This window comes from Natator depressus, chromosome 17, assembly GCF_965152275.1.
Source record: "Natator depressus isolate rNatDep1 chromosome 17, rNatDep2.hap1, whole genome shotgun sequence".
In the NCBI taxonomy this organism is placed as follows: domain Eukaryota; kingdom Metazoa; phylum Chordata; order Testudines; family Cheloniidae; genus Natator; species Natator depressus.
The window spans coordinates 3,636,115-3,659,034 of NC_134250.1; the positions used below are offsets into that span (position 1 = coordinate 3,636,115).

Genomic DNA, 22,920 nt, shown 5'->3' on the forward strand with positions numbered 1-22,920 from the left:
CAGTAACGGTTTCTGTTGTTGCCTGCCCTGCTCAGATCCCTAACACCAGTAGCCTGCCCACAGACACCAGGTCTCACTCTGGCTTTCAGCAGCAGGGTGACACCAACAGCCCTTCCTGTCCTGAGTCTCCCTAAATTCCTGAGTTCTTAACTACCAAACACTCAGACTTTCCCTTTTTGGTTAAGGAGAGTGATCACTTTAGATAAGCTATTACCAACAGGAGAGTGGGGTGGGGGTGGGGAGGGGGAGAAAACCTGGATTTGTGCTGGAAATGGCCCACCTTGATTATCATACACATTGTAAGGAGAGTGATCACTTTAGATAAGCTATTACCAGCAGGAGAGTGGGGTGGGGGGAGAGAAAACCTTTTGTAGTGATAAACACCCATTTTTTCATGGTCTGTGTGTATAAAAACATCTTCTGTATTTTCCACAGTATGCATCCGATGAAGTGAGCTGTAGCTCAAGAAAGCTTATGCTCAAATAAATTGGTTAGTCTCTAAGGTGCCACAAGTACTCCTTTCCTTTCTGGTTTGTCACCTCCGAAGGTGTGAAATCAGTCCCACAGATACCATTTTACTTTGGTCCCCACAGTTTGCACAACAGAGACCTGCTTGGAGTAAAAATAAACAAAAAATCTATTTCATAGAAAACCCAGATTCAAAGATGAAATAGTGAGATAGCAAACATGCAACTGACCTAGTAAATATAAAGATGCAACCTCAGGCTTTAAACATCCATATTAGATTAAAAAAAAACCTTTTCTAATACAGTTTACCTCTTGCCTTTGAACAGTTTCTCAGCATACCCCTTAACTACTGGTGCAGGGGTGGGAGAATCCAGCATTCACAGAAAGCTTCCCACCTACAGGCTCTTCTCGTTTATGGATAGATTTCACTTCAAACCCCTTTTATTTTAAAAGGGTTTGCAGTTTTATTCTTCAGTTCATTATAGATATTGAAAAGTGGGAAATTCCCAGTTGCCTCAGTGTTTTACCACGAACTCTAATGGCCCGTGATTTGTCTGTTTCTGGGTTGTACAATGAATCATTACTTGAGTCCGGTTTTGTGTAAACATCTGGCTTGGGAGGTGCCTCTCCCTGTCTGATTGCTCACCTCCCTGCTGTGAGGTGGAGCCAAAGCTTATGAGCACAGTTCTCTATGTACACAAATACATACGTTCATAACCATAGTCTCTATACATATCTCATGATAACCATCAGTTTCAGACCAGTAAAAGCTTCTGTAAAAGACCATAGTCAATATACTTTTACAGTAAAATAACATAGTATGCAATCATTTGGTTTAACTGCTTCTTTTTGGGAGTTTAAACCCTCTGTTTTCCCCTTGGGGTGTCCGGACCCTGACTGTCACACTAGCTATTGGCATATATCTGTTCCTCGGCTGTTTTTTCATTATACATAGTGATACATATGTATCACATACTGGAGAGAAAGTTGGACAATAAAATTATCCAACTAAATCTATTTTAAAAGTAGCAAAGTGAGAATTAAAAAAAAAACATTTGCATATATTCATTTTGGTTCTTTCGTTTAATAATCTCTTTCTTCATAATAGGCACATTTTTCAGTGATTTGGCAATTAGATGAAGCTTTATTTCCAGATAAGACTGCGAACATCACTATTAACGTCACAAAGTAAGACATGCCCTTTCCCACTCGTCGTCATATAGACAGAAGAGAAAACATAAGTCACCTCCTATTTCCTTAATACTTCTCCATTAATCAGCCTGTGGGAGCCAGTTCCATGGAAACCCTACTTATCTGTCCCTCCGTTCTTTTAGAAATGTCCATGTATGTACAAAGTATTCCCCTACCAGCTGAGGATTATAATTTATTTTCTCTTGGGAAATTAGAGAGAGAATGGGAAAGCCAACAAATTTACTTATTACTTAAGCAGGGTCCTGATTTACTACTTTTTCCTGAAGGATACCTAGTACCCCTTCTTCATCAGTAGGGAAAACAGTGTATAGTGTATACTTTTTTCAAAAACACAGGCCCAGTTATGTGCTGAGTGGATTTTTTGTTGAGGCCTCCATCAATTTTAGGGAGGCAAGGTATGGTGGGTACTAAAGTCCCTCCACCCACTTAACTGGGGCCTGGGAAAGCAGGTTTTCAGAGTCCTTTGCTGTCCTTTCCTATTCTTTTGGGGGTGGGGGGGGCAAGGGGAGGGAAGTCTGTGACTGATTTCTAGGGGGTTGGGGGGAAGGCAAGTAAGCCTTTAAAAATTAAAAAAAGCTGAGGCCATATTTATACCCAAGTAATGGGCACAAAATTGTACTTGACTCATTTTGTCAACATTTTCAAACAAGATAGGAATATAAACCTATGATTTAGCACCTAAACAGCTGGACTTAAGTGTGGAAAATAAGACCACAGGAATGAGCAGGTGCTCAGCATCTTTGAAAATCAGGAAACTGATGTTAGGAAACTAAAGATTTTATTTGACTAACTTTAGACAGCTAAATCTGGAATTTTTGCCTTTCAACTCTTCTGCAAGCATAGTTGAAGGGGAAGGTTTTTGTATGCATTTCTACCATGCCAGCAAGCTTCTTGCACATGTGGAATCACCCTTAACTATGACAGATGTGAGCACTGCTGTATGCTCACACACTGCACTTGTATTTGAAATATGGGGAGATAGGAAATGCTAAAGGAAAGGTCAGAATTCCTACCATATTACATTTATGGAGTTCAGACCGCTAGTAGCTCTGTGAAAGCTGCTCTTGACTGTACAATGGCAATAATTCTCTTCATTCTCCTTGTATAAAGTCACTGTCAGCAAATGTCAAACTATAGAAGCTTTAGCGAGAGGGAAAATAAATATAGCATATATATACCAGGTAGATAACTAAATGTGTTGTCTTTTACCCTTTATTTTTAGTGTAAATGAAAATAGCACTACTTTTGATTGAAGAACACATACTTGATGTCAGATATGCTTTCACTGCAGTTCTTACCAAGTAAGTCTTACGGAGTAGCCAAGTGCTATTGATATTCTCATCGCATTTACAAACCTGTGTTGGAGGTAAAGTGAAGTAGGGGAACCCTGTTAAGACTATAGTATAATTTGTTATTTATGAATTGCTGTTCCTCTACAAAAATGTTAATTAACCTTATTGTTTAAAACAGTCAACTATTGTTACAGTAATCTTGTGATTCTTGTAATTGATAGATCCTAAGATTTCTTACTTTGTGTGTCTGACAACACTATATATAGTTGGTGGTTCCCATTTTGTATGAGTGTCACATATCACCAGGGGAGGGAGAGATTGAAGAAATGTGATAGTAAAACCACCTAACTGGCAGGGAAAGTCAGAGGCATCTTTAGTACCTGGTTTCAGAGTAACAGCCGTGTTAGTCTGTATTCGCAAAAAGAAAAGGAGGACTTGTGGCACCTTAGAGACTAACCAATTTATTTGAGCATAAGCTTTCGTGAGCTACAGCTCACTTCAGCGGATGCAGTGATGCGGTGAGCTGTAGCTCACAAAAGCTTATGCTCAAATAAATTGGTTAGTCTCTAAGGTGCCACAAGTACTCCTTTTCTCTCTAGTACCTGAAACTATTTAAATAGATTCAAGATTCTTTCCCTTTAAAATAAGTGTAGATAAACATGACTTTCACTAAAACTGGATGTGTGATAACTTCCCTTCTATTTGAGGGATATGTCTCTATCAATTACAGCGTGAACTAATTTGCAGCAATAACAGTGCAAGATCCATTTAGTTTGATTTATCTTTTTGTCTGCAGGCCAACTCCTGTAGTATATGTGAATGTTAGTCAAGGACACTCTGACAACAAGGAGTTCCAGTTTAATGTAGGTACAAAGTTAATAACGTTGATGTAGCTGGATTTTTTAGGGCCAACTGTTCACCCTTTTTCATCCTGTGCATTTGCCTTAGTAGATCAATGGGGAAAACCGCTTTGGAGCTCAAATTACATTACAGATTTTGGTTCCTATCTGCATACAAAAGAATCGTATTACAAACATAAAAAATATAACAAGAACACAGGTATTTATTTTTTTAAAACTTTTTCAATGTGCAATTCCTGTTCCACAGACTTTCAGGAGAGCAGGTTTAGACCCTTACTGATAAATAAAGGTAAGATTGTCGTGGAGGTTGTGGAATCTGTGACCTCCAGCAACCTCCGTGACATTGGGGGCCCCCGCAGCTGACCAGCTGCTGCAGGCATCAGGGGACCCAGCAGCAGCCCAGCCTCCAAGGACCCTCTTGCAGCTGCGGGTAGCAGGACCCCATAACTGACTGGCTGCTGCCACTGCTGGTGACCATGGTGGTGCATGGTAGAGGGACCCGAGCTGCTCAGTGACCATGGGTGCCTCCCCAGAGCTCCCCTGCCATTATGGGTGGTGGGGGACACCCCCCCCCCCACACACAGGGTGGCAGGGGCCACTGGGCAATGGGGTCTCCGCAGCTCCCAGCCACTGCGGCGGGTTTGGGGGGGGGGGGGCACAGAGACAGGGTGCTGGACCCTCCTCCCTCCCCATTTTGTCAGGGATGTTTTTAGTAGAAGTCAGGGACAGGTCACAGCTTCCGTGATTTTTTTGTTTATTGCCCATGACCAGTCCATCACTTTTACTAAAAATATCCATGACAAAATCATAGCCTTACTGGTAAAACATATTCAAGCAGGGTTTTCCTACAGCATCCAGGAGTATTTTCTCTAATTTTCTATTTCAGGGTTTACATATTGTAACCTGTCAAATTCATTCTGCTAATCCAGGAAGTTTGCCAGCCTAAGAGCGTGTGTTTAAAGCTGGGTCTATACAAGTGCTAATTAAAAAAAAAACAAAACAACAAAACACACACTTTTTATAAGGGAATGCCTCAAATGTATTAGCAATATTAGGTCAGGTCTTCATTTTCCAATGTGAGAAATGAAAAGTAGGCTAGATTTTACTGCAGCTTATTTAAGTCATCAGTTTTAATGATCTAAGATTAAAAGTGGCAAAGGAGCTTAAAGTTCAAAATAAGGACTTAACATATGGTAGAACCATTTTTAATATTTCAACTGTGAAATGTTTCAATTTTTTTTTGCAATAATGGATCTTCACTTATTTTAGCTGAACACTTAGAAATTATTCAACTCATGGACATAAGAGGTCATTTACCATCTGCACCATGCCAAATGTGCCAATGTTTAAGTATTCTAAAAATACAGCAAAGGGAGTGACAGTACAAGGACATCATGTTGTGATCTCTCATTCGAAGGTCCATTTCAATCAGTGGAAAAGGCTGCTATTGAGCAGAACATCACTTGCAGAGCTAAAGTTCAGGACTTCTCTGTGGAACTTTCGGAGCTGTTTATGTATGCCTTTCAAGGCAGAGGATGATGATAGCTTTCTTTTGTAGTTTACCTCTTTCAGAAGTTTATCTGCCAAATAGTGCAGCCACAGGACATTGCTATGGGGGTGATAGTCAGCCCAGTTGTTGGAATTCTCTTCTTTCATCTGCCTATAGATATCAAACTGGTAGTCACCTCTTCCTTGGAACAGCTCTTTGTCAGTAGAAATATCACAGAAGACCGTTAACCCATCTTTCTCCATCCTAGACAGCGTGTAATCTATGATGTTCACATGAATTCCTTTCGTGGGGATTGTATAAACTGCTCCATTCAAAATATAACTGAGCTCTTTCAAGTTGGTTTTCTTTACCAGAATATTCCCCCAATGCAAGTCTCTGTGCTCAAAGTACAGTCCCTCCTCTGCCACAGCCAAGGAAGCAGTAACTTGATGCAGCAGGCTTTTTGCTGTTGCCACTGAATTTAGCTGATTCCTCATATTCTCCAAGTTATTGCCTCCAAATTCAAATTCCAGGACCATGAACAGCTGCTGTTCTCCAAACAGGTCGGGCCGGTCATTTTCAGATCCATTCAGTTCATGATATTTGTCCCAGGCTTTCAGAAGATGCTTGGGATATGCCCCCTGGACACAGTGCACAGAGTACAAGTCAATGAACCCTACAGTCCTGTTCTCTACCTCCTGAGATAAAAGGCTGAGCTCCTTTGAGATTATCATCTCTGGCAAGATCTCACTGAAGCTCTTCTGAGCTTCTCCATTGACCCTCTCAGTCCCCTCAACAGGAATGATTTTTAAAGCCACAGCTCCTTTCTCACTGTTCGTTTGGAACACCTCCCCAAATACCCCTTCCCCAATCTTCAAACAGTTCTTCATCTTATCTGGGGGAATACATTCCTCAAAGGAGATAGGACCCTCCTGCTGGCATTCCCCATACACCTTCTCTGCGTCTGTAAGCATCACCTCCAGAACAGAATGGGACTTCATGGGAGTCAGCAGGAGCACGGAGGAAGTGGGCCAGTTAGAGTAGCCAACACTTTGAATGAACAGGGATTTATGGTACCCTGCAAGCTGAGATTTGGAGGAAGGAGTACAAGGGATGCTGCCACAGGCACTTTCCTCAGTGGAAACTTTCTTTTTCTTGTGGAGAGAGAGAGATGCTCGAGCCCTGGCCCACCACTGGGAGTCATTGAGGAAAGAAAAGTCACACAGAAAAGACGACGACATCTCTAGGGCATTTTTCTCCATTCCTCTTTGCCTCATTTGTTCTTGAAAGAAGGAGCCATCAGCCTGCTGCCATGGAGTTTTTGAATTCTTGCGTCTGACTGGGCGGCGCCTTGCCTGTTTCCCCCATCGGCTGGAGCTGAACCCACTGATACAGGCCTTTTTACTGGTGCCTCTACCACCATCTCTGGGAATGACCTTGCTACTTCTGGACTTCTTTTCTGAGATTACAGACAAGGCAGAGGGGGTAACTGGCTGCTGACAATCGTTTTCCCTCCAGGAGGGCCAAGCATCCAACTTCTTATTATTAGCAGCCAACCAGTTTGGTACCACTTGAGAACTTAAGACCACCAAGGGCTGAAGGTGGTGTCTGCTTTTGTCTGTGCTAAGGTTCCAGCTCCTTTTCTGAGAGCTTCCTCTCAAATCATCATGTGGCTCATCAGGACTAGTATTACCTTGTACCAGGACATGGGGCTTCCCCGTAATGGGCAGTGCAGCCCCAGGACGGCTAGCACTTTTCTGCAGGCCCAGGCTCGTTTCCAGTGGGCACGGCCCCGGTGTAGTCCGCTGAGCCCTCTCTGCCTTTTGTGAGGTCAGTCGTTGGACATGATCTCTACTCACAGTTTTATGAGGGGGTGATGCAGGCTGGCCCCGAGTAGGAACAGACGGTCTGTGTTTACCCGGAAATGATGAGGGAACAAGCTGGATCAAGTCCCCCTGGGCGGCTCCGCAGGGTACGAGGACATACCGGCTCTCGGATACCCGGCAAGCAGGCGGCCTCGGGGCCCCGTGGGGAGATGCTGGGCGCACCGGCTGGCTCCGGCCCCGCCAGTCTCCCGCCAGGGGGCTGCCGCTGGGCCGCTGTGGGCCACGAGAGACCCGGCCGCTGGCCCCGGCCAGGGGCGGGGAGAAGAGCTCCAGGCTGCCCTCCAGCCCTGCCGCGGCCTCCGCCGCGCTGCCCGCCGGCGCCAGGGAGCTCAGCTCGGCCAGCAGGGGCCGGGGGGTCCCGTGACGTCGGCGGGGGGCCTGGCCCGAGGCCGCCCTCCCAGCACCGGGGGGGCGGTTCTCCTGGCCGCCGCCCAGGATACTCTCCTCCGCGGGGAGCGTCCGGCTCGCCGCCCCGGCCGGCGCCGGCTGCTGCGGGGTGCTGCAGAGCAGGGGGGGCCCCGCCCTGCGCCCCGGCGACGGGAGCGCCCCCCAGCGGCGCCGGCGGGTGACGTGCCTCCCCGGCGGGGTGGCGGGCGCGGCGCAGCCCCCGCTCGGCGGGCCCGGCCCGGCGGGGGCCCGGTTCTCCTTGGCCGGCCGCGCGCTGCCGCCCCTCCGGCGGGCGGGCCCCCGGCGCGGCCGGCGGGGGCCAGGGGGCTGGAAGTCGGGGTCCTCGGAGCCGGAGGACGAGCCGGCGGAAGCCGAGCCGGCGGAGGCGGAGCTGGAGCCGAAGAGCCGCTCGCGGTCCTGAGGCGGCGACAGCCAGGGCGCCGGGGGCGGCAGGCGGCGCAGGCCGGCGCCCCGGCGCGTGTAGGTGCGGAGCAGCCGCGGCTGGGGCCTCGCAGCCAGCTCCATGGCGCGGCCGCGCCTCAGCCAGAGCCGCCGCGCCCGCCCGCCGCCCTTTCAAACCGCGTCTCGCGAGGCCGGGCGAAGTCCCGCCCACCGGGCCGCTCCTGCCGCGGGCGGGGGCGGGGGCGAGCGCGGGCTGGGCCCGGGCTGTCGCTGCTCCGTCCCCGGGCGCCGACGGGAGAGGAGGCGCCAGGCGCCCCGGGTCCGTTCCCCCCCGTCGCCCCTCGGTGCCCTGTGCCCGTCACCCCCCCGTGCCCTGTTTCCCTGACCTCACCCCCCCGTGCCCGTCACCCCCCCGTGCCCTGTTTCCCTGACGTCACCTCACCCCCGTGCCTGTCACCCCCCGTGCCCGTCACCTCACCCCTGTGCCTGTCACCCCCTTGTGCTCTGTGCCCGTCACCCCCCCGTGCCCGTCACCCCTCCCATGCCCTGTCTGTCACCTCACCCCCGTGCCCCTCACCCCCCCGCGTGCCCGTCACCTCCCGTGCCCTGTGCCCGTCACCTCACCCCCCGTACCCTTCACCTCCCGCGTGCCCTGTGCCCGTCACCTCCTCCATGCTCGTCACCCCCCCGTGCCCGTCACCCCCCGTGCCCTGTGCCCGTCACCCCCCGTGCCCTGTGCCCGTCACCTCCCCCCGTACCCTTCACCTCCCGCGTGCGCCGTGCCCTGTGCCCGACACCCCCCCGTGCCCTGTGCCCAACACCCCTCCGTGCCCGTCACCCCCCCGTGCCCTGTGCCCGACACCTCCCCCCGTACCCTGTGCCCGTCACCTCCCCCCTGTACCCTTCACCTCCCCCGTGCTCGTCACCCTCCTGTGTCCATCACCTCACCCCCGTCCGTCACCCCCCCACCCTGTTTCCGTCACCTCTCCCCCGTGCCCGTCACCTCTCCCGCTTCCCAGCACCTCCCCCCCATGCCCGTCACCTGCCCCCGTGCCCCGTGCCCGGCACCTCCCTCCCCGTTCCAGTCACCTGCCCCTGTGTCTGTCACCTCCCCCCCTGTGCCCGTCACCTCCCCCCTTCCCGTCACCCCCCCGTGCCCTGTGTCTGTCATCGTCACCTCCCCCCCCGTGCCCTGTGTCTGTCACCTCCCCCCCGTGCCCTGTGTCTGTCACCTCCCCCCCGTGCCCGTCAGCCCCGTTCTCCCCATGTGTCTCCCCTGTGCCTGTCTCCCCTTGGGTGCCCCATGCCCATCACCCCTCGGATGCCCTATGTATGTCACACACACTGTGCCTGTCGCCCTCGGGTGCCCTGTGTCTCTCACATGCAGTCTGCCCATCTCTGTGCTCCCTGAGTGACTTTGTCTCGCCCTCATGAGATGACGAGGCCCCTTTGCTCTCAGTGTTTCCCGCAGGGCACTTGCGTCTCTGGGGGAAGATGGACCAACCCTTCACTGGTTCCGCTCCATTGAGCCCCTGGTGACAATGGCCATGTTCTGTATTGGACCAGCTAAGGCCTTCAGGCTCTCACCTCCTGGGGCAGAGAGCTGTGTCTCCAGGACTGGCTGTACAGCACAATACACGCTGAGCGGACAGCACTATGTAAACAACAGAGCACTCACCCTGAATATAGTGAGTGCCGAAATGTTGACGTAGCTTTGGCTTTATCATATAATCCAAGAAATAGTCTCTGCTGTAGTGAATTCTGTGGACTCCACTATTCTACAGTGCAGATGAGTCCTTTGTGCTCCAGGCAAACGCTTGGGGATAGCTCTCCAATACACTTGCCCCACATACTGCAAGTAGGTTGTGGTCACACATCTCTAGGTGAAGACCACCAGACCAGAGACACTTTGGAGTTCATCTCTCCTAAACCGACCAATTGGTGGTGTCGTGAGCAATCTGACCCTGAGCCTCCCTTCCTCTGCTGGTAGCTGAACATGACACCACTACAAGTATCACCAGTCTTGGGAAGAAGGTGGCAGACAACGGGATTGGGCTTCTGGAATTCTTTGGGCATTTTATTAGGCATGCTCTGGGCAAATGGTGTGTGGGAAACTACCAAGACTTTCCACTACTCTCTTTCCAGAATACAACAGTCTGCACAATCGGGAAGGAATGGTCTCTTCCATTCGGTACTAGAGAGACCAAATTATCGGTGAGTGGTTTCTTGGTATCTGCTGTTACACAGATGTACTAGGGAAACACAAACTAGTTACTGTTGGTCTTTCCAGAAATGGGAAATGCAGCACCCAGCAGATACTCTGTTAGTAAATCTACATAGAATGTAACAACATAGGCTCTCTGTGGTGCAAGCAGTGAGCTAAGTCCAAGATTCAGTTTAGTTTGGTTTTAACACACAGGCGCATAATGGTTCTGGATGTTAAAAAAAAATAAAAATAAAAAAAAAATTGAAAGTCCTGACCTGATAGACTATATTTTCCTAGATCCACATAGCGATCTTGTAACTTTAATGTTGGGGCACTTTTTTTGTGTGTATCTGATTACTTGATTTGAGCCTGTCATGGTGCTTGGTATGTGGCCCTTTAGTTCTCTTGCTTTATGATAAGTTTCAGAGTAACAGCCGTGTTAGTCTGTATTGACAAAAAGAAAAGGAGTACTTGTGGCACCTTAGAGACTAACCAATTTATTTGAGCATAAGCTTTCGTGAGCTACAGCTCACTTCAGCTGTATGCATCCGATGAAGTGAGCTGTAGCTCACGAAAGCTTATGCTCAAATAAATTGATTAGTCTCTAAGGTGGCACAAGTACTCCTTTTCTTTTTGTTTTATGATATTAGGGTTGCTAGTGGTAGTGACAGCTACTGCAGGGCTGTGCTGCATCTGCTGTGCCATGCATATCTAAGCACTAGAATAAATTGCCTAGGGAGATTGTGGAATCTCCATCACTGGAGATTTTTAAGAGCAGGTTAGACAAACACCTGTCAGGGATGGTTTAGATGATAGTTAGTCCTGCCGTGAGTGCAGGGGATTGGACTAGAAGACCTCTCAAGGTCCCTTCTGGTCCTGTGATTCTGTCCTGGGACATTGGCTTTGTAGTGACCAATGCAGTGAGTCACACGGCATTATTGAAAAGTGGAGTAACAAGTGTTGCATGCTGTAACCAAGAATGGCTTGCTTTTAATACACACACAACATGCATTTAGTGAAATGGCTTGTACATTCTAGAAGTTTCAAACTATTTCCATGCAAATTGCAATCGTGAACCCCCTGCTTAGAGTGAAATAGTTTGATTCCATGCCATACATTTTGCTTTGAGAAATATTTTCAGTGTTGATATCCCTTTCACTTTCAGGGGAGCAAAGAAGTGCAGTACCAATGTGTGGAATGTGCTATCCTGTCCGACAGAGAGGATGTTAGTGTGATAGCTGAGTTGCCTTTAACTGATTCTCAGCAGGTATACACAAAAGCTGTGCGTGTCTGTCTTTTCTTGCTAAAAATCTGTTAACCCACATTTGTGGGATAGAATCTCTGCAGAGACACCTATGAAATCCTTACCCTGAATGACATTTAGGTACTAAGTTATCTCCTGACTCTGCAGAGCAAGAGTGGAGTTTTCATCATGGTGCTTTCAGCTCTCAGGAGAGACTCTGCTCCTACAAGAGATGTTGCCATCTCCTCTAGTTATCCACAGAGGCTATTCCTCCAGAGGATGGTATTTCCAGTGCTGCAAACATTGATTTTTCTAGGTACCGTCTTACTATTGATTCTTCCATAAGTCCAAGCAGAGCAGGGGGATGCTGGGTAACACAACCCCAGCACATTAGAGTCTCAGTTGTGTGAGTGGACTGCAGTTATTCCATTTCTGACCCTCTGGCTAGAAAAACATCCAGCAGGTCTTAACAGACTTCGAGGTGAGAGGTCTGAGATGTAGGGGGAAGAGATAACTCCTTCTGTGAATTTCTTAAATTGATGAGCAGTCCCCATAACCAGAACTGCAAAATCTGGGCATCTTGGGTGCAATCCTATCTGGAATTTGGTCAGTCCGAGCTCCAGTACGGGTTCGAACACACTCCGTTGATTGGGATGCAGTGGGAACTGGCTGATGCAGCTGAGTTCTGAGTTTGGAAAACCACTATGTTTGTGGAGGAGGCAGAGGACCTCTTTGCTAGACTATGATTGTGCCAGCTTTTCTCTGAAGAACTGAAAGGTCTAAAATAATAATTTGCTTTGTCTTTTCCTTCCCTCTTTTGTAGTTCTTAGAAGATAGAACTGATCTTCTGGTCATTGGGGAAATCACCTTCAACAAACATCTGTATGAGGGCCTGAAGGAAGAGAACCACAAAGCTGAGGTACCAAGCACCATGTAGGCAGCTAGGGCCCTTTCTCAGGATGGAAATGAAGGAAGCAACTGAGGGGAGGAATGCAAATGTTTTTGCTGAACTCTTAAAATAGCGTGATTTAGGAGGGCCTGGACTCATTGGCTGAGTTCAATTGAACCAGGATTTGGACCACAGAGAGAACAAAAGGGAATGAAGAGAATGTATTGGTGCACACAGAGAAGTTATCTGCCTGGTTGGGAATATGCACACTGTATTCCCAGTCATGCAGAGAACTATCCTAAGTCCAGAAGGTAATTTCTAGTTGGAAACACAAATATATGTCAGCTTCAAAGAAGTTTCAATGATAGTAGATAGATTTAAGCACCTCCTGGAAGCCTGATGGGGGTGGGGGAGTGGGGAATACAGCCAATTAGGATGAGCAGCTGTTTCATCTTAGATGGGCTGCATTCATGTTCCCTCTTAATCATCTATTTGAATCTAAATCCCAACATTTTTATAAATGTCAGGTGGGAAATTGGCCACTTGATACAGTTATATTTAATAGGCACATTTGTCCTCTCACATACATCAATGTAATTCAGGAGAAACCCCAGGGAAATCGGCGGGCTTGCGTCGGTGTACATGAGAAGAGAATTCATGTTTCAGGAGAGGCTGTTAAAGTAGTGAGATAAATTCAGCTGAGCCGTGTATAACTGTAGTGCATTGAGAGATGCACGAGGTCGTATCACAGGGATTATCAGAAATATAGCTCTGCTCGTGCTCTGATGCCTAGTGTGAAGAAAGACAAGGGGCAGATACGGTGGTACTGGAGCATCATTTCAATACACAAAGTAACCTCTGTCACTCAACTGTATTGTCTCTATTTTTCAGTGTTTCTTTTTAGTTAGCAAATACTTGAGCCTTTTCCTCCCATTGGTGGAAACCTTTACCAATGAGCTCGGCTCAATAGAATCTCCTTTCTTGCCAACATCAAAGCAAGAGGAGTTTGAGGTATTTACTCCATCCGCAAAATATGGCCACGTCTGTATTTGGAAAAAAGGTGTATTTTTAACAAGTTAACGAGGCTCCTTGCTAGGCTTCAGCTAATGTATTAAAGCTACAACTGCCTTGTCTTCACCAGGATTTCAATGTGTTAGTTAACATGTTTTAAAGTTGCACCTTTTCCCCCCAGTGGAGACAAAAACTATATTGTAATGGGTTGTCATTAGGGGACACTGAGACAATCACTTCACCCAGAGACTTCTTAAGGAGTCTGAGTGAGTTTAACTAGAAGTAGAATGATACAAAATTAGCATTACGCACATTAAGTGGATTAAAATTGGCTAATTGAAAGGACTCAGATTGGAAATGGGAATCTTCATCAAGCAGGTGTTATTCTAGTTGAGGCCCATGAGAACAGGTTCTTGGCCCTGCACTGCTTAACATTTTTTGTCAATGACCTTGAAGAAACCATAAAATGATAAACATAAAACTGAGAAAGTTTACAGATGACCCAGAGATTGAGGGAGCAGTAAATAAAGAAGAGGACAGGTCACTGATACAGAGTGATCTACATCGCTTAGTAAGCAGGGCACAAGCAAATATTATGAGTTTAAGATGGCCAAATGTAAAGTGTCCCTTCTGGCGTTATAATCTGTGAACTCACTCCCCTAGTTAAGACAAAGCAATTATACTGGAGCATTTGTTAAACCACCCTTGATTCTATTCTAGATTACTGTCATCTTGCTGAAAATGCAAGTAATCAATTCCTTGCCTGTTGTCATAGGAAGCTCTGTTGGTGGATTTTTGCTGTTGGCTTTCATTATATTCATCCTTTTTAAGGTAAATATATTTGTTGACATAATTACAAGCACATGTCATTCTTGTTGATTAAGATCCCAGCAGTCCAGCGACTATCCTGTCCTCAGTGAGAGTTCACATTCAGCTGTGGATATTCTGGTATGTTTTACTGAGGGAGGGAATGCAGGACCATTGGGGTTCTCCCTTACAGTTTTTTCAGCAGGTTAATTAATTAATGTGAATTAATACATTTTTAAAGTTTCCCTGAGTTATGAAATAACTTGTTTTAAAAAACAAACAAATCCTGAAGGATCCCAAGGTCTTTCTCAAGGCCTTACTGTCCTGGCCAGATTATAACTCAGGCAAATGTATACAGCCTCTTAAAATTTCGTCCACAGTTTCAATTGGAGACAGTATTCATTTTTATTTTCTCTTAAACTGCTAAACAGCTGCCACGTTCCACTCCAGAAGTGGCTTCATTTTAGTAGAGTGTGTGGGTATGTGGAGGCGGGAGGAGAAAATCATGGGAGAGGGTGATTCCATAGCTACATGCCAATACCTTTTGAAGGGTTTAAGGATGTAAGGTGCTATAGAACTGTAAGAAATTATAATTGGGACAAATTCTGAGTTCCTTATTCAGCTTTTGCTCAGTTCCTTACTCAGCTTTTGCTCAGTCCTTAAACTTCCTCTGACTTATTGCGACTTTAACTGAATAGGGGGAACTCAGAATTTAGCTCATTGTTATAATGTATATACACAAGCATAAAGGACCCAATACATGTTTTTAATGCTCTTCTTGATGTCTTTCAGTGTGGCTTTTTCAAAAGAAACTATAAAAATATGATGGTGGACATGATTCCTGAGGATCAGAATGACTAGAGCAGGATTCTGTACAGGAATTGCACACTCTTCCTGAGAGCTCCAATATCAAAGACCAGCCGGAAGCAAAGCAAATCAGTCTGTGAGCTGGGATGGATCTTGAGACTGCCATGGTTTGCTCTTGGTTTAATTTAGGGACCTTGCACAACCCAGTCACCTGCTTATGCAGCTAGCTTGGATTTGCTGACTGTTTGTCAAAATTGGATTTTCCTAGATTAACAAACTACAGAATCCTCATTTCAAATTTTGCCTAAATGTAAATGTAAATATGGAGAAAATTTAGTTTGGATTGTGTGTAATTTATGCATTGTTATCGCATTCTTTGTTGTTTTGATGCCGAGTTGGTTTTAAATGGACTTTAATAGCATGCAACCGCAAACTAGTTTGAAAATAGGAATGGTTGAATGGAGGCTCCACTCTGGTCATTGCGAGTGAAGTTAGCAAAGCACCTCAGATGCATGCATTCTTGTACTTGTTTGATTTAACACAGCAGGGCAGTCTCGTTGCTCTCAGCCATTATTCAGTTAGTGGGATATGTGGATTCTTGCTGATTGGAATCATAAGTGTGTCCAGAGGTGACCATGTAAACAAGCAGAATGGTTATAGGAGAAAGACTCTCCTCCCCACACCCAGAACAAAGAAGGTTCTTGTTTGGCCTAGTAACCCAAAATGCTTTTGTGTTTTCCATTGGGATCGCCAGACTCTCATGAGAACAAAGGGTTAATAATCAGATTCATGCCTTTCAGTTCTGGGTTAATTGTTTTCAAATTCTGATTAGGTCACAAGTGAAAATGTGTTTGCTAGGTTTCATACTAGGTCCCGATGGACTATTTCCGCATCAGAAATCACTGCACCATGATGGCATGATTGGCAGTGCCTGCTCAGAAGAGTACAAGAACTGGAATGGTAGCAGTGTTGCAGGTCTTGAGTCACTGGCAAATCTGGAGTTGAACAGAGCAGGATTGTTGCAGGTCAGGATTGTGCTTTATTGCATAGCAATATGGAGTCCCAAGACTGGAATAGCAGGGGGTGTTGCAGGTCAGAGGTAACTGCATTTACAGAGCAGTGTGCGTGGGAAGTTTGCTTAACAACTGCCTGTCCTGTGGTTGGCTCTAGTCAGCACCTTCAGTCCTTGTGTTTTCTGAGCACAAAAATGACCACTGACCTCAAACAATTTTTTGAAAGCAAAAATATCTTTAAATATTTCCACATCTGGCTGTAGCTGTCCCTACCTGTGTAGTTTGCTGTTTTATTTCTGTCATATTTACTTCACCTAAAACCACTGAAACTTGAGTGTGCGTTCACTTGAAATGAACAGAATTAACCTAGATGTTCATTCCAACAAGAGGAAAGCAGATTGGCCCACCACCTGCTCATCTCTTAGCCAATACATACCATTTCATGGGTAGCTAACAGCTTCTACGTAGCCTGTGCTGGTGTTTTTTAATGTCTCGGTGTAGCAGTCAATATGTACTGTTTCATGGGAAACTAACAGCTGCCCTGTGGCCTGCACTGGAGTGTCTTTAATATCCTGATGTAGCAATTGGTCGGATGGCAGATGACTGTGATGTGGTGGTAGTGCAGCACGACAAGTACCTGAGTTTAAGTGCAATGTTGGGTCTCCTCAGTCTACGCAGGTCCGAGAAGGTAACAAGATACTCTGCAAACGCACGTCCTAATGGGCAACTCACAAAACCACAGTGGTAATGGTTGTTGAGTAGACAGCACATCTGTTCCCTCCAAGGTAGAGCTTAAGCAGGAGTTTTGAATCTGTGGTCCCAGGATATAGAGGAGCTTCAGAAACCTGCCAGGCCTTTGGTTAGTGCCAGAGTTGGCAATCCAAGAAACTCATTTGTGGATGGTTTGGAGGGAGGGACAGACCACCTCTTAAAATCCCCATAGAACATCAGATCAGAAAAAGGACAGACTGTTTCTTTCTCTTTGGGCTCTAGCTGTGTGTCACAGTTCAGGACGAGCTCTCCCTCTCCCTCTCCCTTTCTGTCCAAGTGCCTCCCCCTTGAGATCTCAGGCTCATGCCTTTATCTCCCTGGGATGGAATCCTGTGAGTCTCCCACACTTAGATCAGGGTACTAGGTTACAATCCCCCTGTGTACCATCCATGCTTACTCAGCATGCCCAGCTGGACAGAGTACCTGCAGTTCTTCCCTTCAGGGGTTATGACCAGTAGTGAATACAATGACCCAAACAGCTTTCTAAAGCAAAGTATTATTTAATCTGAACAGTAAGAACACAGCATAACAGGAGAAAAGAATTAAAACAACAAAAGGCCTACACACACATCTATTTTATCAGGAGTCATTCCGTCTTCTACATTGGGAACCTGGTAGGTCTGTCCTCCTAGACATCTCCAACCTCTGCTGGACTCCCTTTTAGTGAACTGAATTCTTGAGAGCCTTTGTGTCTTTAAACCCTAGTGAGTCTTTTGTTCTCCCCCCTTTCCTCACAGGACTGAGACATTGCTGGAGAAACCTGTTTAGCAAGCCTACAGGGGGATCTAGCCAGTTCATCACAGCACTGTTCTTCAAATGTTTGTCCCTCTTTTCTGGGAACATTTCTTGACAAACACGATAGTGAATTATCACAATTTATTAATGCAGTACCCAACTTTACAGTACTAAGACAAACTCACAGCACATGTAGTATTTATAGATTTATTGCAGACAAATCCAAAACCATCATACTGTACGAGGCATGTGTGTGGTCCAGCTGAGTCACCTTTAATAAAGCTCCTGAGAGACGCTGTCAATTGATGGATGTGAACACTGCCTATGAAACAGAAAAGAATAATTCTCAGCCGTCTGATTTTTGGTTGACATCATAGGGAGTTGAGGGTATGCATCACCTCACAGGATCAGGCCATTAGATTGTATGACCTTTGGGGCAGGCACCTGTTATCTGTTTGGCACTGACCCACAGCTTTATAGTGCTGTGTGCTCTACAGCACTACATAAATTATTAATAATAAAAGCAACATTATTTACTGCATCACTATTTCCAGTGAAAATTGACCAGCAGAGGATTATTCATTTTGGTTCACAGGAAGGAATCACATCCATAAAACAATAGCATCTCTTAGCATAATTATATGTGACTCAGCTGGCCACATGCACATTTCTAGAGATCATTCAAACAGATGGTAACCAGAGAGGGAAATGGCTTCCTCCACCAAGGAGAGCTCACAAAACGATTAACCTTGTCATTTTCTGGGAGAGATAATGGCTTAACATTGTCACTAATTACAGTCAAAATAGATGTATGCACCATTGAAAAATATGTACCGGGAATATTGCAAATAGCTCTCCAGGGAGGATATTGTGGTGGATGGGAAAGAGTTCTATCTTTTGCTGACTCCTTATGGGTTTGGATCTAATCCGTTACTCCTCGTTCAGTTTCCTAGAATGGTCTGTTAGTCAGCCCACAGGAGGCACGTCTTTACCATGTCTGGTACCTTCAAAGACTTGAATAGACTAGAGGCACAAGGTTGGTCCCATGTTGCACTGCCACCAAACTATGTTCACTTCTTCCATACAAACTACCTCTGTGGATGAAAACTGAAGGTGCTCAGCATCTTGTAAGTTTGGTCACTAGTGGCAAAAGTGCAGCCAACCAGAACAAGAAAAGATCAAACACAGGGTCTGAACATGATCTCACTTACACTGGAGTAAATCTAGGGTAACTACGGTAGTTATACCAGTGGGAGGCTAGCGTCAGGAACCCTGGAGCAGTGGGTATTGTAGTGAATGGTGATTCTGGTTGACTTATTTGTGAGGCTTGCAGGTGTCATGCCCTTGAGCAGGGACCTGATCACTGAGAAAAGAGGAGATGCTGTGAGAACCTATAGTGTAGATGAGCCTATTTGTTCACAAGTCTAAAGATTTATTAACATAGCCATTCTGCTTAACTGCATTTCTGTGACCATCACCACAAGCTGTTCGTATAGGCCCCAGCAGAGAGGGAGTTAATGGCTAATCTAGCCTGCTCCCCACACTGGAGCAGGTGCAAAGGGTTGAGTTGAGGCTTCCTAAGTGAGGCCTCAGCCAAGAGAAAACAGTTTAAGTGAGGGAATTGACTAACTTAGGTTCTTTAGCAAAAGTGGCTCTGTAGCTGAGCTTGGAAAGCCTGTGCTTTTGTTTATCCTGAATGACCTTATTTCTCTCTTGGTATAAAATCTCCTGTTGTTTATTTTTAAAATCTGTTTAACTGTGGCTTCCCCACAATAAAAACCTGCAAGAGAGCTCTGTTTGTGCATGACTTTACTGCTGGCTCACACTGGCCCAACCTTGGGGATATGCTGGGCTTGTGCAGAGCAGATGAGCTGTGCTGTGACAACCTGTGATGCTTCAGGGTAACTGAAATGAAGACTGTAGGAGAGGTACTATCCACACTAGTACTTGGAGTGGGGGAATCATAATGGGCTGCCTTGTTTTGAGGTTTCTTAAGACAATTTTTTTAGCCAAGAATCAGATTGACTCATTTTGGGAGACGGGAGTCTGTTCTCTGCTTTCTCTCCAACAATCGGCAAACCTCGCAGCATCTGGAAGTTCAGTTCGGACATGCATCTATTAATATTTGACTGTGAAGGGACTGAAAGAAGCCACCAGTTCTTCCAGCAGGGTCTCCTTTTTTCCAGCTTTCCCTAAATCACTCAGCACCTTGTTACACTCTCCATTTCTCACAGAAGAGATTGCTGCTGTGCAGTGCCAAAGAACCCTGAGGGGGGTATCTACAGTAAGATCATATTTGGTAAGTCTGGAGTAAAAAAAACCAACCCTGATGTATGCCTCTTGGCTGCTCATCACATGAAAGAAGGTTATTTGTAGAAGGACATGCTAGGAATAGGAAATGAGGAGTTTGTGGTGCAGGTTGGGGTCATTTGGTCAAGGGGTTTCTGAGATACAGTCTCCTCTTTTCCCAATAAGCAGATGATGATGATAATCTAAGTGCCCTAAAACTTACATGTGTAGGGAGATTGTCTTGAAAACTGGTATGCTGCAAGAGGGGCTGGGGTAGAGTTTGACCCTGAATGTGAGTTCATCTACGCTTAAACCTCTAAAAACCAGGAAATACATAGTTAAGGTGCATTCCGCCCTCACAACTCAACCTTAATTCTGCCTTCTTTGAGCAACACACCAATAACACACATACTAGCCCTCTACCCTTACAGATGTGATAGCATTCTTCAGGAACAGAGCACAGGAACACTAGGACAAAGTAACACCTCTTTGCTAAGGCAAATCTTGGGGTTAAGTCAGGCACAGCAATCGATAGTTAATTGCACCTGACCTACACTCAGACACTGAACTTACTCAACACAAACCACCCCAGACTTGCCCTGAGGATTCCTCTGAAACATTGCCTTCACTCACCTCTTGCTAAGCCCTGGAGACCACTGTCTTGTGTCCCAGCCTGATTGTCTTCTTGCCATGGGGATTGTCAGCACTCTCGTGCACCTCCGCTGACACAATATGGAATATGGTGTTGAAATGAGGCATACTTACACCACTCTGCATATCACAATGACAGCTCTTCCAACTTGCTCCAACTGATCCCAATACAGCTATGTGGCATGGAATGCAGATAAATGCTGGAATTCAAATTTGTGGAGTGGAACACAACACAAAGAAGGGCATGTTCTTATAGTCCTTCCTCACGTCTGCTTATTAATGGCACCACCCTTTCTGAGCCATTCCCAGTGGCTATTGCTAGCTCAAGGGGTCAGTGTTAAGGTGACATTGCAAGGGTGGTATTTACCTTAACATTGTATTTCCCTGCTTTTCAGAGGTTTTAAGGGTAGCCGCTCCCGAAGTTCTGGAAGGGCACAAGGCAGCAATGGCAACCCTGAGTCTGTTAGCAACGTTTTTGGACAGTTAGTAGCATCTTCACTATGGTGTGGCCAATTGTCAACTTTAGAGATGATCCAAAGCCCATTGAAGTCAGTGGAAAAGCTCTCATTAATGGGCTTCATTGGGCCTGGAATCAAGCCCTCGCTGGGGAGGAGAATAGTAATTTTTTACTAGTGCTGTACCTAAATGTTGCTGACTCCAAGGGTCGGGAGAGGAATTCTTCAGAGTCATTCAAGGGGTTGTAACTACGAGTAATGGGATAAAACTAAGCAAAGGAGAATCTAGTGGGGGACATAATGGAAAAAGTCCTGAAAGCGAGATCTGCATCACTAGGGAATAGCTTCCCAAGGGAAATAGTGGGTACCAGAATACAGGCCATATTCTGATCTCAGTCACATCAGTTTATAACATTCAAAAACCAGTTGGAGAACACTTCAATCTCTTTGGTCACTCCATTACAGACCTAAAAGTTGCAATTCTTCAACAAAAAAACTTCAAAAACAGACTCCAATGAGAGACTGCTGAATTGGAATTAATTTGCAAACTGGATACAATTAATTTAGGCTTGAATAGAGACTGGGAGTGGATGGGTCATTACACAAAGTAAAACTATTTCCCCATGTTTATTCCCCTCCTCCCCCCACTGTTCCTCAGACGTTCTTGTCAACTGCTGGCAATGGCCCACCTTGATTATCACTACAAAAGGTTTTTCCCCCCTGCTCTCCTGCTGGTAATAGCTCACCTTAAGTGATCACTCTGGTTACAGTGTGTATGGTAACACCCATTGTTTCATGTTCTCTATGTATATAAATCTCCCCGCTGTATTTTCCACTGAATGCATCTGATGAGGTGAGCTGTAGCTCACGAAAGCTTATGCTCAAATAAATTTGTTAGTCTCTAAGGTGCCACAAGTACTCCTTTTCTTTTTGCGAATACAGACTAACATGGCTGCTACTCTGAAACCTTTAAATCTGGAGTAACTCCATTGACCTACTCTGTATAACTGAGGTTATACAGGCTTTCCAACTGAGGTTAGTCCAGTAGTAATACTGTAAACCAATCTTGCACTGGGGAAGTGGGTGCATTAGCTCATTCAATCCTTATAGGCCTTGCTCCTCTCTAAGAGCTCTGGTTCTGTGCTCTGGTGTTCTTGCATCTTCACCAGGGCTTTGTTTTAGATTGTGTCTCTGGAGTTTTGCTCTATGAATCCCCAACCTTTAATTTCCCTTCTGCATCAAACATACCTTTAGTACAAATGCATCTGTTGTGCTGTGCATTGATTCTGTTCTATCCATCATGTCTCGATATCTTTATTTACCTTGGTGATATTGGTTATGGATGAATGAGGAACAGTATACCTTGATCTTTCTAATGTCTGGTGTTCCTGCAGCATGAATCCTGGCAAACTGTATCTGGCTGGATCTGGAGTTTCCTCCATACAGTAGGAAACAGGCTTTGCTAAATGAATGAAGGACTTATTCTTCTTCGAGTGCTTGTTCACGTCCATTCCACATTAGGTGTGCACGCGCCGCATGCACGAGCGTCTGAAACTTTTTCCCTTAGCGGCTCCCATCGGGCCCACGGGCCCCCCGAGTGGCGCCACTGTGCCCCGCATATATACCCCAGCCGGCCCGACCCTCTCCAGTTCCTTCTTACCATCCGTGGCGGCGTTGGAACAACCTCTCTCTCTCTCTCTCTTTCTGGAAGAAGAGCAGTCCCTTAGCTTTTAGAGTAGCTGTTATCAGTTCATTTACATATCGACTGTGAACACTTAAGTGATTAGGTGCTTGGAAGCCTCCAGCACCGGCTGCGGTGCATGCCGCAGGCCCACGGCTTCAAGGCTTGTGCCACATGCCGCAAACCTATGCCAGTTAGTGACCCCCATGTCTCGTGTCTACGTTGCCTGGGGGATGGACATCAGACTGAAAGGTGTAGGATTTGCAAGGCGTTCAAGCCAAGGACAAGGAAAGAAAGAGACTTTGGCCTAAAACAACTGTTGATGGAGGCTGCATTGCAGCCGCAGGGCCCAGAGCACCCGACGCT

At 46.2% G+C, this 22,920-nt stretch overlaps 2 protein-coding genes across 4 annotated transcripts; one reads left to right on the top strand and one right to left on the bottom strand.

Moving 5' to 3' along the window:
- The first annotated feature begins 1,586 nt into the window (after window positions 1-1,586).
- On the top strand, window positions 1,587-19,765 carry ITGAE (integrin subunit alpha E). Of its 3 annotated transcripts, XM_074974229.1 has the most exons (8): window positions 1,587-1,656; window positions 2,903-2,981; window positions 3,769-3,835; window positions 10,142-10,210; window positions 11,368-11,469; window positions 12,269-12,364; window positions 14,066-14,176; window positions 14,945-19,765. In XM_074974229.1, exons 2-8 carry the CDS (start codon window positions 2,908-2,910, stop codon window positions 15,011-15,013), a joined length of 588 nt encoding a protein of 195 aa, XP_074830330.1. In that variant the 5' UTR covers window positions 1,587-1,656; window positions 2,903-2,907; the 3' UTR covers window positions 15,014-19,765. The 3 variants fall into 3 exon arrangements, 2 of the variants coding, with proteins under 2 accessions (XP_074830330.1, XP_074830329.1); XR_012642182.1 differs by lacking the exons at window positions 1,587-1,656; window positions 2,903-2,981; window positions 3,769-3,835 and adding exons at window positions 8,241-8,315; window positions 11,614-11,761 and having other exon boundaries at window positions 14,945-19,764; XM_074974228.1 differs by lacking the exons at window positions 1,587-1,656; window positions 2,903-2,981; window positions 3,769-3,835 and adding an exon at window positions 9,302-9,684 and having other exon boundaries at window positions 14,945-19,764.
- Window positions 4,453-8,119, bottom strand: HASPIN (histone H3 associated protein kinase). Its single transcript, XM_074974930.1, has one exon. It carries the CDS (start codon window positions 8,117-8,119, stop codon window positions 5,261-5,263), a length of 2,859 nt encoding a protein of 952 aa, XP_074831031.1. The 3' UTR covers window positions 4,453-5,260.
- Window positions 19,766-22,920: the final 3,155 nt, after the last annotated feature.